Genomic DNA, 13342 nt, shown 5'->3' on the forward strand with positions numbered 1-13342 from the left:
GCAGTTTGCTAAATATTCTAGTATCCTGAAGGAAATTATACAGCTTTCATGAGCTCTTATACTCAGCCCTCCATTTCTCCTGATTCCCCTCAAACTTTTGTCCTCTAGAATTGCTTCTTGATTAATTTTCCAAATTATATTCTTTGTTAGCTTTATAAGATTAGACAAACACCAGATCTACCATCTTGATGCTTTTTGGGGGTTAAGTCAGCTCTTTCAAGTTATCCAGCTCTAATTTTACTTGACTAAATATGTATTTACTTTTTTTTCAGGTGGTGCTAGCAAAGGCATTTGGAATGTGTGTTTCACAAAATTAAAAGGGACAGGGAGATAATCAGGAAGAGAAAAAATTCCTGTGGGTTTTATGAGGTTTCTGTATTATGGGATTTGATTGTTCCTTTTTATCTATGTAATTTAATTGTTCAGAGTATTATACCTTGAAGCTGTTTTGTGAATCTTTAAGAATGGAAAAGATTTACATTGTTGGCACTGTGTCTAATTAAAAGTGATTACAGTAATTTCCCTGGAGTGAACTAGTACTGTGTATTGTTTCAAGGTCTTAACCAACAGAAAAAAAAAAAGACGGAAAGGCACTTCTATTCCCCACAAAAGGTTATCAGAGACAGTTCCCTATGGCCTGCTCTTAACTAAGTAATATGGTGATTTTAGCCACAAATAACATGAGGTCGTGTAACTTACCAGGCTATTGAATCCCATAGCACCTAGAGCTTGTTTTAGTACAGCTAATTTCTCCCTGTTTTGAGGGTCGGCTGTTAACATTGTCTCTTCCAGTACGGTCTGGCTTAGATACCTGCACAAAGGAAAAAAAAAGCACATGCAGTATTTGTAAGGCTGGTGTACAATCATAGAATCATTTTGGTTGGAAGAGACCCTCAGGATCATCAAGTCCAACCATAACCTAACTCTAGCACTAAATCATGTCTCTAAGAACCTCGTCTAAACGCCTTTAAACACCTCCAGGGATGGTGACTCAGCCACTTCCCTGGGCAGCCTGTTTCAGTGCCTGACAACCCTTTCTGGGAAGAATTTTTTCCTAATATTCAATCTAAACCTCCCCTGGTGCAACCTGAGGCCATTTCCTCTTGTCCTATCACTTGCTACTTGGGAGAAGAGACCAACCCCCTCCATGCTACAACCTCCTTTCAGGTGGTTGCAGAGAGCGATAAGGTCTCCCCTCAGCCTCCTTTTCTCCAGGCTGAACAGCCCCAGTTCCCTCAGCTGCTCCTCATCAGACTTGTGCTCCAGACCCCTCACCAGCTTCATTGCCCTTCCCTGAACTCACTCCAGCACCTCAATGTCTTTCTTGTAGTGAGGGGCCCAAAACTGAACACAGGCTTCAAGGTGGAGCCTCACCAGTGCCAAATCCAGGGGCACGATCACTTCCCTAGTCCTGCTGGCCACACTATTCCTGATACAAGCCAGGATGCTGTTGGCCTTTTGACCACCTGGGCACACTGCTGGTTCGTGTTCAGCCAGCTGTCAATCAACACCCCAATCAGACTTTTGAGGTTAAAAGCCAGCTTCGCTCTTCTAACCAGAAGTGTATCACAGATTTTTCTCAGCCTTTGTAGGAACAATACCAGTGACAGATGGGCCATATTTCTTTCCTTAAGCTTTTGCTTAAGGTTCCCCTCCACCACCTTTAGCCTTACATGTAAGATAAAACTTCATATTTAATTTATACCACTGGGAGCTGGCCATTCTTGCACTACCAGAGATTCCCCTTTAGAAGGAAGATTTGAGGAGATCCTCTGATAACTCCGACTGCTTAAAATTCCCCTCCTGTTGGCTGAAGAATAGATAGCTCTTATTTGCCCTATCCCATGATGAACATTTGCTCCCTTAGCAGCTGAATGGGCAACAGGTATACTCAGTGTCTCTTAGAACAAAGAAGTAAATAAACACATAGAGTAGTAAGTGTACAGCCCTTAAGCTGTACTGCTTTGCATACTGTGAAGCAAAAGGAAATTTTACAAACCTTCTGAAAAATAATTATTAGAAGAAAGACAGACCCCTAGTATAGCAGCTAGTTTGAGAAAGAAAAAACAGAATCAACATAAAGAGTAGTAACATAAAACAGAATAATTAGAAACTATAGTACAACAGCCTATTGAAAAGAACACCAATCTAACCTTTACAACAATGTATTTTGACCTTCTTTTTGACCCTCTTAATATACGTCTATGGGCCAGACTTTAAAAAGCATTCAGTTGTCTTCTTATAGCTGTAACCACCAAGAATGAGGTGTCTGAATATCTTATGGAATCTGATTTTTAATTACAGCATGCTGAGAAGGTAAAAAGATGTTTTCTTTTATCATTATCATTAAATTATCATAATCATTAAAATACACATTCATCACACAACTGACAATCTTCACAAACATCACTTATGTCAACAAAAGAACTCTCCACACCTAAATCAAAGTAACATCATCACAACACAAATAAAGGTGGACAGTTTAACCACCACCTCTCATCCCTTTACCACAATTACAACAACAAAAAGTCCCCCCAATTATTCTACTCTCTGATAAAGTCTGGTCCATGATCTGTCATATAAAGATGGGAAATGATACTGGTTTAATTTCTGACAGTTCTTGTTCACATTCCTACACTAATTGCACTATAGAGGAGACACGGTTTCAAAATAAAACTCTTATTACCACAGAAAGTCTCGCAACGCTCTAGTAAGGATGGTAGCTCTTATGAAGGTGGTCTTTTATCTGAATGTGTGTAGCTTTTAGAAACATGTGGAAGAATGATTTAGCATTTGCACTTTTCTAACTGATATTGAGGTTTATGAGTCATGTGACGAAACACAGACCATATTTTTAGTAGATGGATACCAGGTTTACCAGTGTAGACTTCCCTTGAAGTGATAGTGACATACGTCACCCAAGCAGGTGGGCAGAGGAAAAATAATGGGGAAAAAAAATCATGTGCCTGGGTGCATAAGCATTTTTTGCACCTACAGGAGAACTCAGTCAGCAGATATCTCAAGTACAAACAAGCCTCAAATCACAGTGGCTAAAGGTGGTGAGTTAACACAGCCTCTGAGAACGTGGGTCTATGAATCTCACTGCCAGCGTTCTGCACCATTTCCTTGAGGTTACTCAAAACATTAATTTTGTCCAAATCAGGTAGATACAAGTGATAGCACAGCTGTCAAATTAGCTAGAGCAGATGATGCAAAGTATATGCCAGGCTTATGCTGGGGTTTTTTTCCTTCTTTTTTTTTTTTTTTACATTGCCTGCATGTTTCAAAAGGAGACTAGAATACATCTGATAATGAACCTGGCATAGAACCTACTGGTATAAAGGTTAATCCAGCAGAAAATTTTCCACTGTTCTGAACTGCTGTGTGAGCTTATACCAGTTCAGTGCTGTGCAGCATGTGCATAATTTTGATCCACAATTAGGAAATATACAGCAGCATCCACTCTGCTGTCAAAATATCCTATTCTAGAATGGCTGGAGGAGTTGGAAACTTATGGACATTTCTGTAAAAAAGCCTCCTCACTGGTGTTCTCTCTGAATAATTATTTGTGTCTCTCTCTCTCTGTGTACCAAGCAAGGAATATTCTTTCTTGTCCTGTGAAGAGAATACTGTATGCTACTTTTATTTATACAATTAAGTAGTTTTGGTTATTTTTAGCACAGTTAAAGTACTAGTGGGTAACATTGCAGCAAAAAAGATATGCAAACACTACCAAGACAGGTAGTGGACAGCAGAGTGACCCAGAACACTTATTCCCGTGGAGGAAAGAGCTGAGCTGAGCTATGAACAAACACACGGCAGCTCTTGCCTTCAGCACAAGCACTTCTTGCTGATACAGCAGGGGGCAAACTGGGTACCCGCCAAACCAGATGCCTGTGGCTCCGACAACCCGTCCATAAACTGCAGCATCTGCCAGGACGTGCCTGTTGGAAGAGAATCTGACTTTCCCAGTATAAATCTCCTGAAGGTTTAATCAGCAGATGTGCTGGTGCCCTTGGAAAGAGCTGCAGTTGGACATTTTCTAAGGTGCACTGCAACTTAGAATCAGTTTCTCCAGTCTAAAAGGAATTAAATTCTCTTGTAACATCTCAGCAGGCCCGCTTGTTTTCCGTATTATTTAAGGACTAAGGAAATATGAAAATTGCTTTGAAGATATGCATGTTCAACTGTTATATGTTTATAATATAAAGTATATGTACATTAAGGATGGATTAATTGTATAGAGTGCTTGGAACTGTTGATGGATATCATACAACTCTCCCAAAATGCAGAAAATATACACTGCAGCAGAATGGGGATATAATATATACTAGCTGTACAAGGAATCACATTTTTCTAATTATTGTTAAGTCCATTCTACCTTGAAACATATTGACATTTAGATTGAAATACAATATTTTTTTTTTTCAGTTATAAAAAGGTTCCCTGGCATCTCCTTCTTTCCACTTAAAGGCCCTGAGGATGAAAAGGGCTTGAGACACCCTTTGTATTAATGTTACTATTATCACCCATTTATACTTAAGAACCAGAGTCCAGAAACAATTTTGAATCACTGCTTGCCCTACAAAAATAAGGAAAGGGGAAAGAGATGTGTCACAGCACAAAGGTGATAATAATAAATAAACATTCTTTCACTGCAGATAGATCACTATTTCAGAAAATGTAACCTTTTTTTTTTCAATATGTGTACGTTTGCTTATATTTATAGTGCATGCTTGTCTTTTGACATTCAAGTGGCCTGGATAGAATAGCTTTGTTTGTGATGAAGAGGGATTGAACTGCTTAAAATTTCCATAGTGAACCTACCATGGAGCTTTTAGTTATTATTTTTACTTAATTTTTATTATTGCAAACTATAGTGTTATACCCATCATACTTATGAAAACTTATGCTGTTACTAGACTGTGAATAACACTCTTATGAGTTTCCAACAAGGTAGCCTGTGTTCAAATGCAAACCAGACCTAGTGACTCCTGAATTATTTGATGCTGAAAATTTTAGTAAAAGAGGTACTGCTGCTGTACAAGCCAGAGGTGATGTTCCATAATATCTCCTCCACGCAGGCTGTGGACCAATTGTGGACTTACTTAGCGTAGTGTTATTATCCTTACTTGCTTATCTCTGCATGGAAATTCATTCTGCAAATGCTCATTCACATTAGCTTACTGAAGCTTTAGAAAAAGATTATCAGATTTCGGCTGAAGTTGTACCTTTTAGTTGAAAGTAGCTGCTCAGACAAATGATATTTACATCTCTGGTAAAAGTGATGAACTGAACAGTGTACGCAGTTCTAATAATTAACTCCTTTCTACTGTGTCTCTAACCATTTGTTTAAATGCTAGCATGTTGACATTTGCATTGGACTAGTACTCTCAACAGACAGCTTATCAGCATACAAAAACATTTTAAGGACATGTGATCAGTAACCATTTATTTCAAAAAAGAAGAAACTTACTGATCCACAGTTTTTCTTTTTTAAGAAGATAAACTGTTCAATAATTGTAGTAGGGTACAGTCACTTTCAGTAAAACACAATGCTGCACTAGACAGACAATTTCTTGAGAAACATAAAAGAGACTAGATAGGGGGTTTTTTCTGATTTTTCTTCTAACAGTTCTAATTTGCAGCACAGTAGCAATCTCATCTATTCTAGCCTCTTGAAAAAAAAAAAAGACTATTTAGAAGAAAAAATCAGTGTTAGTAATTTTTCAGGATATTGCTTATCACAATGTGCAGTTTTTCAACCATCATTCGAATGACATCATAGAACAAATTTTCAGGTAAAAGTGTGCCTAGTGTGCACATGAATATAAAAAAGTACTTACTATAACATTAAATTATTTATGTATTAACTGCTCATCTAAGTCAGTAAGTACCTTACCTGTTTACCTTATTATTCTCATTATAATTGTTACACATCATAATAATTCACATTTTTCACCTTATACCTGAAGTAAGTTCCTAGTTTTGTACATAAATCTCAAATATGAAGAAGAAATACATGAGAACAAATGTCAGCTTACTTGTATACTGAGTTTTTGTGACATACGCATATTTCAAAATTTCTTACATAACCTTACTGGTTAAAATTTTTCTTTAAAGTAATATCGTCTGCTTAGGTGATTGAGCAAATAGCAAGGAGCTGAGACTAAAAAGAAACATTTTGACTATCAGTTTGCTGCTCTGCCAAAAACCCAGCAAAGCAATATTTGATTTGTATTGAACTGAAGTTAATTTATTTTCTTTTGAACCATAACCCAATAGCATTTAATATCAAATGAAATAATCTGCTTCGTTCAACATAAACAAAACATGTCATTTCATTTCCTTGCAAGAAAAGCAAAGGAAATACAAAGGTGGGACTCACAAAATTATTACAAAATGTGGAAGAGTCTTTTTATCTGATCGTTCCTATTAAAACTGTGACTTTTCATAAAACCTGTGAAAAGAGAAAAGCAAACTAGTTCCAAATTTTATAATTAAGGGGATTTAATCGACAAGAGGGTACCACTTTTCTAGTTACTCTCTCACAGTCAGCATGACCCACAGTAAAGATCTGGAGCTTCCCCACCTGTTGTGTCAGGCAGTCATTGCAAAGTGAGTCCAAAGCACCCAGAGCACGAGGGAGTATTGAACCTTCACGTGTAAGTGCTGGAACTTCTCAGTCAGCTCATGCTGAGGTAGAAAAGCTGAGCAGAGTCCACTCAGGAATTTTCACCTTCTTTTGGTGTCAAGTTCAAGAATACCATAGGCTTTCAAAATAGTCAAGCATAGTCAAATCAAAGCCAGAAAACAACCTCTTTTTGGCCCTGGATTTACTGGCCAATCCTGAAAGGCTGTCTCACGCTCAGATCATAAATCAATATTTCTATAAATTTCCTGTCCATAGTCATCAAAGTCTACAGATTGTGGTTATCAGTGCCTTGAGGGAGATCTGAACTGTTGATGTATGTCACATAGGGAACTCTTCTGATTCCAGCAAATAAAGGTTGACAAATAAATGATATTTTGCACTTGTCACAGGGACCCTGGAGCAGTAAGCCTTCCTAAGCGTTGTTATAAACTTCAGTATTTCACTAACAGAGTAAATAAGGCATTACAAAAACACTGTCCCAATACCTAAGCACTTCACATTTGTGAAATCTGACACTTGAAAATCTATAAGAACAGCCACTTTATGCCATGTACCTATATGTGTTATTGTTATTTATCATACAGAAATATCTGGGTCATTACAGTGGTTCAACCCATCTCTGACAGTGAAACTGCCTCAAAGAGGTGGGTAGGTTGTGTCCACTTCATCAGAAATTCCCTTTTGTTGGGACAGTTAAAGTTGGGTTCCAATTAGAGGAGAAGAGTAAGTGTGCTTTTGCCAGATGGACACTTCTTTTCAGAGGGTTTTCCTGGAGCAAATACATTCTGTCATGAATAATTAAGAGAATTCTTGGCAGGATGATATAATTAAGTGGTTCCAAGTCACTACAAAAGTTTAGGATAAAGCCCTTTGATGACAGAAAAGGGTTTTGTTTTGCTTTTTTTTTTTAAAGTTAGCATCTAGCTGTTTGCTACTCGACTCCTCTCCTGATGGAGGATGAGTGCTGACACATCTACATTTTGTTATAAAGCTTTCTGGGCTATAGCAGGGTTGATATAAGGGAAACATAATACAAAATTAGTTGTTAGTCTTCAAGTTTATGATCGCTGATAACAGTCCAATAAAAGTTGCTTGTGGTAATAAAGATTTCACTGATCACAGTTAACCTCTTCATTAAAAAAGCTCTGGTTATAGGCAAAGCACTTTATTTTCTAATTGCTTATACTCAGAACAATTTACTTACTGGAGGTCTCAAGAGTATTCTAAAGCTTCTGGGCTGTGCTCAGACTAGAAACAGAGTATGTATCTCTAATACAAAAAGAAAAACGCAGAAGCAAGGAGCTGAATAAGGTCATTTATGCTAGTTTTTGGTCAGATAAAGTATCAGAGACCAGATGAAAGCATATTTTGTCAAATAATTAAGCCAAACACAAATGCGAGCTATAAATATACAATTCAACTAAGAACTATTATACAATTAGACAAGGGGGTAACTCAATGTACAGATTCAGGACAAGTAAAGCTGATTAGGTGGTGGATCATCAGAAAAGCATTTAATCATAAATGGAGAGTCAAGTATGCATTGATACTGCAAAAAATTAACCATCATATGTAACACTTATTTACATCTGCCAGCATAAGAGGCCTGAAATACTTCAGGTGATAAGGCTTCAACTGGAGTATTCCATGTGATTTTGGGCATCCTATTTCAGAGAAATCAGGATCAGTTAGAGAAAATTCAGAGGAAAGCAATAGAAAAATGTGTCAGAAAAATGACTTAGAGCAAAAGTGTTCATTAAACGTAGCCTACAGAATACTGAGGAATATATTGCAAAGAGTAAAAGTCCTACAGTCCTTTGGGCCACAACCATGGACATGGAAATATCACTGCCTTACACAGCTGATCTGAGGGACACAGGAGAACAGCAGGGTAGAGCATGAAACAGATCTTAGAGAAATGAATTACTCTCAAGGAGATGCAAAATGTGAAGGTACCATACTAGAACTAAGATGTGAAGATTATTTACAAAACTCACTTATTCTGGATTTTGATACTGCATTCCTATCAAGTTTGTGGAGGACATCATATTGAGGGGACCAGCCAATATGCTGGAGTGTAGGGCTGCCCTTTATAGGCTGAAAAAATGGCCAACAGGAACTGCATGAAATTCAGCAAAGACAAATTCAAAGTCCTGCAGTTGGGAAGGAATAAATCCTTGCAGTGCTTCAGGCAGAAGAGCTGGGGCACAGCTCTGGGGAAAATAACCTGGGGGCCCTGAGGGCAGCAAGGTGGGCGGGAGCTAGCGATGAGTCCAGGTAGCAGAAATGACCAGAAGCATCCAGAGCTGCATCACCAGGAGCATGGCCAGGAGATTGGGGGTTGTTTGCCACTGCCCAGGACCCACTGTCAGACCTATCGCAGCCAGCTCTGTGCACACACACACAATACACAGATGACATTGCTAACACGAGGTGAGATCAGTGGAGGGCCTCCTCAGTGGTCATGGCTGGAGACATGATGAGGGATATCTGTTGAGAGAGCAAAGCTTGCTTGGCACAGGGAAGGAAAGGCTCCAGAGACACAAATGTCCTTGGAAGTTTTCAAGACTTGGCTGGACAAAGCTCTGAAGAAGCTCTTCTGCTCTCACAGCTGGCCTTGTTTAGGGACTAGGGACCTCCTGAAGTCCCTGTTGAAATGAGTTATCCTATGATCCTATGAAACACATTAATTCCTCAGATATGTTGGGGTTTTTTGAACGTCATATAAAAACAGTAACTTGGGCCCCAGAAGAGTGGAAAACTAAGACAAGGTAAGTCTCAAATTGTTTGGGACACCAACTTGACCTTTGAGCAGTCCCTTAAACATGAAAATTAAACGTGGCTCTTAAAGCCATAAGATATCTCAGGATAAGTAAGTTCTACTCAGAAATGTACATTGTTTATAATCTGAAGAGATGACAGTGTTCTAAAGCCAGAACAATCTTAAAAATAAGAGCCCTACAAAAGGATGAGTAACTTCTAAATAGTTGTTCATTTTTAAAATTGTAGAAAACTTAAATATTAAAGAAATTCATTTTAAATTTTAAGAAAAACTGATATGAACAATTTACTGTCATTAAATTTCCAGACACTTTGATCACCTTCTATGAACTAGAAACAAAAGAAAATTTCTTTTAGGATTTTTTAATATCTTCCAGAGAAGTAGGACAGTTGCTTTTTAGGAAGATATCCCATGCAAGCTGTATCAAAATAATCATCAGCATACATGCTGTGCCCACCACCACTATCTCCAAGCTAATTCAACTTAGCTTGATTTTGTATCTAGAGGATAAATGGTTCATACCTTCTGCATTAAATTATTCATTCATAAGTCTAGCAGGATGACTGAAAAATAATCCTTTCTTGTACAAAGACACTCAGGGAGGATAAGATTTTCAGTCTACTGGGCTTCCAGGTAAAGTCATGCACTAAGTGAGTTCTATCTTACTTTATTTAGATCTTAGTTCTTGTGCTCCATGAAGTGGGGAAAACAAGGGCTGAAAATCACTACAGAAACTTTGCTTATTCCAAATAGCATCCTGAGGCAGAAAACCACAAGTTTAAAGGTTCAGGAAAGATAGAATCATCTTCCTGGTAAGAACTGGGAACATGAATGCAAACACAGCTAAAACAGTCCTGGCATTAGCTTACGAATCAGTTAAGTTTTCTCTTTTGTGTGGCTGTTGCAATAGATTTTCAAAGAACCTGTCTGTTTGCACAGCAGATCCTGTCTTGATACAAAGAGTTGGACCAGATCTATGGAGGCCCCTTTCAAACCAAGGGCAAAGGAAAACAATTTTTTTTCTCTGTTTATATTCCTTTAGTCATTGGGGAAAAAAAAAAAAAAAGCATGGGAAGAGCTGAATGTCATAATCTGATCTTTTCTGAGATACTGGGGTATCTGGTTCCTCTGAAGAATTAAGCTTTCATGGTGTGCTTTCTTTTTCTGACCCACTTGCTCACATGTCATTTCTCTGCTACTAGTAGGATGTCTCTTAGCTAACCCCTAGAGAAAAAGAATAGTATCAACTCCTATTCTAGCACAATTGACCACACTATCTAGTACATTTGTTTTGCTAAAAGGAGTTCAAGATCAGTGGATAAAGAATAAATATTTAACATAAACAAATAACTAAATACAGGACGATATCTATATTTAATTATGCAATAGTGTAGATCAGGTTATGAATCAGAAATTCTGGATTTTGTCTATAAATCCCTTATTTCTTTTATAAAAATGGTGTACAAGCAAAACTCTTCATTCACTAATTCAAAATAGCTATTAAAACTGAGATCCTGATATTTATTTATACAAGCCAGTACTTTTTTGTTCCCACTTAAAGAAAAAACAAAACAAAACACACACTTTATATATATATATTTTTATATATATATATACACACACACGTATATATGTATATATAAAAAATATGGTGTAATCATGTGGAAACCTGTCATACAGTAATTCTCCAAAGCCATTATGTGCTGTCCAGTTAAAGAATTTCAGAGAAATGGAATCAAGCTGTTTTGAAATATCATCTTCATCTTGGATATGACTTTCTGCATACCTCTCCCTTCACACAGAGGTAGCCAAATTCTTTGTAATTGTGGTGACAGGCAGGAAATAGAACTGACTTGTCACTTGCTTTGCACGAGCTGGTTGACAAGTCAGCTTTACAGGTAATGGTAGGAAATACTGTGTTTATATCCTAGACGAGAGCACGTCACTTAGACTGAATAGATTCAGATATGCCTGTTGAAGCATTCATACATTTCTGGTGTTGTAAAGGCTTTAATTAAAGCTCAACCTTAATTAAAATACAGTTTGACCTTAATGAAAGACTCACACAAGTATCCTCTCAGTGCTAGCTTCTATAAAATGTTGCATCAATTATCCTAAACCAAACACAGACCATGCATATCATGACATCATATTCAGTGACTTCAGGCCACTGGAACAACAAGAAAGATGATTTTTTTTTTTCCTTCCAGGTTTACATGGACTGTGAAGTAAAATAATTGTTTATTCTACCACTGTATATTTTCCCCATTCAACAAAACATTTACATGTAACTAACTCCAAACCCACGCTTCATCCTACTGGTTTCAGTTGAATCTTAGTATCATAATAAGTGCTAATAAGAAGCACAACTGGAAGGTATATTTTTACACTCTATGTTGAGCTTTGATTCACTATGAAAGACAGAAAGGGAGATGAGGTGTTTAAATGAGACAGCAGGACATAAGTAGTGCTGGAGACGTAGACTTCAATCTACCCCAAGCACTGCATACATAATTGCTAGGTTTATCACCTTACCATACATTAACTTCTACACAATGCAACGCAGTGTTAGACAAAGATTCCTGAACTGTATCTATATGACTGAAGTGCAGTACAGAAGGCACCGGAAGTGGGATTTATTACCTCTAATGGACCACTGCCCCAACACAGCTCTGGTACTTTTTGCACAGCACCATCTGATGAGGTGTGTCTGCTGCGCTCCACAATGAGCCACACAGACTTATCCTTTGCCTCTATTTGTCTTTACATGACGTCTAAAACAAAGGCCGTTTAAATTTGACTTTTCTTATTACAAAACCTTCATTAATTGATGCTTTGTTGCTAGAAAATTCTCAAGAGAGCCAATGTCACAGGAGGATGAAGAAGTATTTCATAATCAGGTTCCAACTTTAACACAATCAATATGCATATTGTGGGTGTCATTTCATGTGACATTGTATTAAGCAGCATGGATTAACAAGCTAAATCCCTTCCTTCCCCTTATTAGTGCTGCCCAATGAACCGCGTATCTGCACAATCATGTGAAAAGCGTGTGGCTTTTCCCTTTGCAGTCGCAATCCCTCCTTCCCATCCAGCTCAAGGTGGTAACTCCGATTAAGCACAATGGTCATCACTGAAAATTCAACATTACCAGATTAGTTAATTTCTACTTTAAGCCAAGGTGAAATTATAACATCTCAGATATGTGTAAGTTCCAGACAAAATGTAACCACTTATAAACCTGTTTTCTTACTACTATGTCTGTTTACTGTCCTCACATTAAATAGTTGTGAAGTCTTTATCTGAAATGCACCAAATTTTTCTGAAAGGTTAGCTATTTCTGCGACTACTTGCTAAATCCCAAGATTTAATTTAGGTATAACTAAACATTAAACTTAAGGACCATTTTCCTAGACTGAGCTTTACATGTTTTTTTAAAATGTTTGCAAAACTGATGGGGTGAAGGGTATTGAGTGTATAAACCCAAGACATTACCTTTCAAAAATAAATTCCACTAATCTCTACTATATTTACAAAGTCACTCAATAAGAAATGACAACAAACATTTTTATTTCTTTAGATCTCTCATGTGAGTATGTGAGGACAATGCATTCTGCTTAGTGAGAAAAAGCTGCCTTGCACTTAGCACTGTTTGATATGTAAACAGGAACCAGATAAAGACAAAGCAAAACAGTTGACATCAACGAAGTAAATGACATTTACGGAACATGATAATGAATAGCTTCTGGCTTTTTATGCTGAGGGAAACGTGGCATATTTTACCGCCTTTTTTTCCTTTGTCTCCAGCTTTTAAACCTACCCCAACCTGAACAAATTTTACATCCTTTGAACCATGGTATGCAGGAGCACTGAGCTGGAATTAGTGCTTACCATTTAAGTGCACA

At 37.6% G+C, this 13342-nt stretch overlaps 1 protein-coding gene across 1 annotated transcript in view; it reads right to left on the reverse strand.

Annotated features, from left to right (window-relative positions):
* Nucleotides 1-13342, reverse strand: part of MYO16 (myosin XVI) — a 379702-nt gene that overhangs the window by 127106 nt on the left and 239254 nt on the right. The window contains exon 17 of the mRNA XM_082054681.1: nucleotides 700-811. Coding sequence (XP_081910807.1) covers nucleotides 700-811 — 112 coding nt within the window. The remainder of the gene's footprint in view (nucleotides 1-699; nucleotides 812-13342) is intronic.

The sequence above is a fragment of the Streptopelia decaocto genome (genome assembly GCF_964273445.1).
Source record: "Streptopelia decaocto genome assembly, chromosome: 1".
Lineage (NCBI taxonomy): Eukaryota > Metazoa > Chordata > Aves > Columbiformes > Columbidae > Streptopelia > Streptopelia decaocto.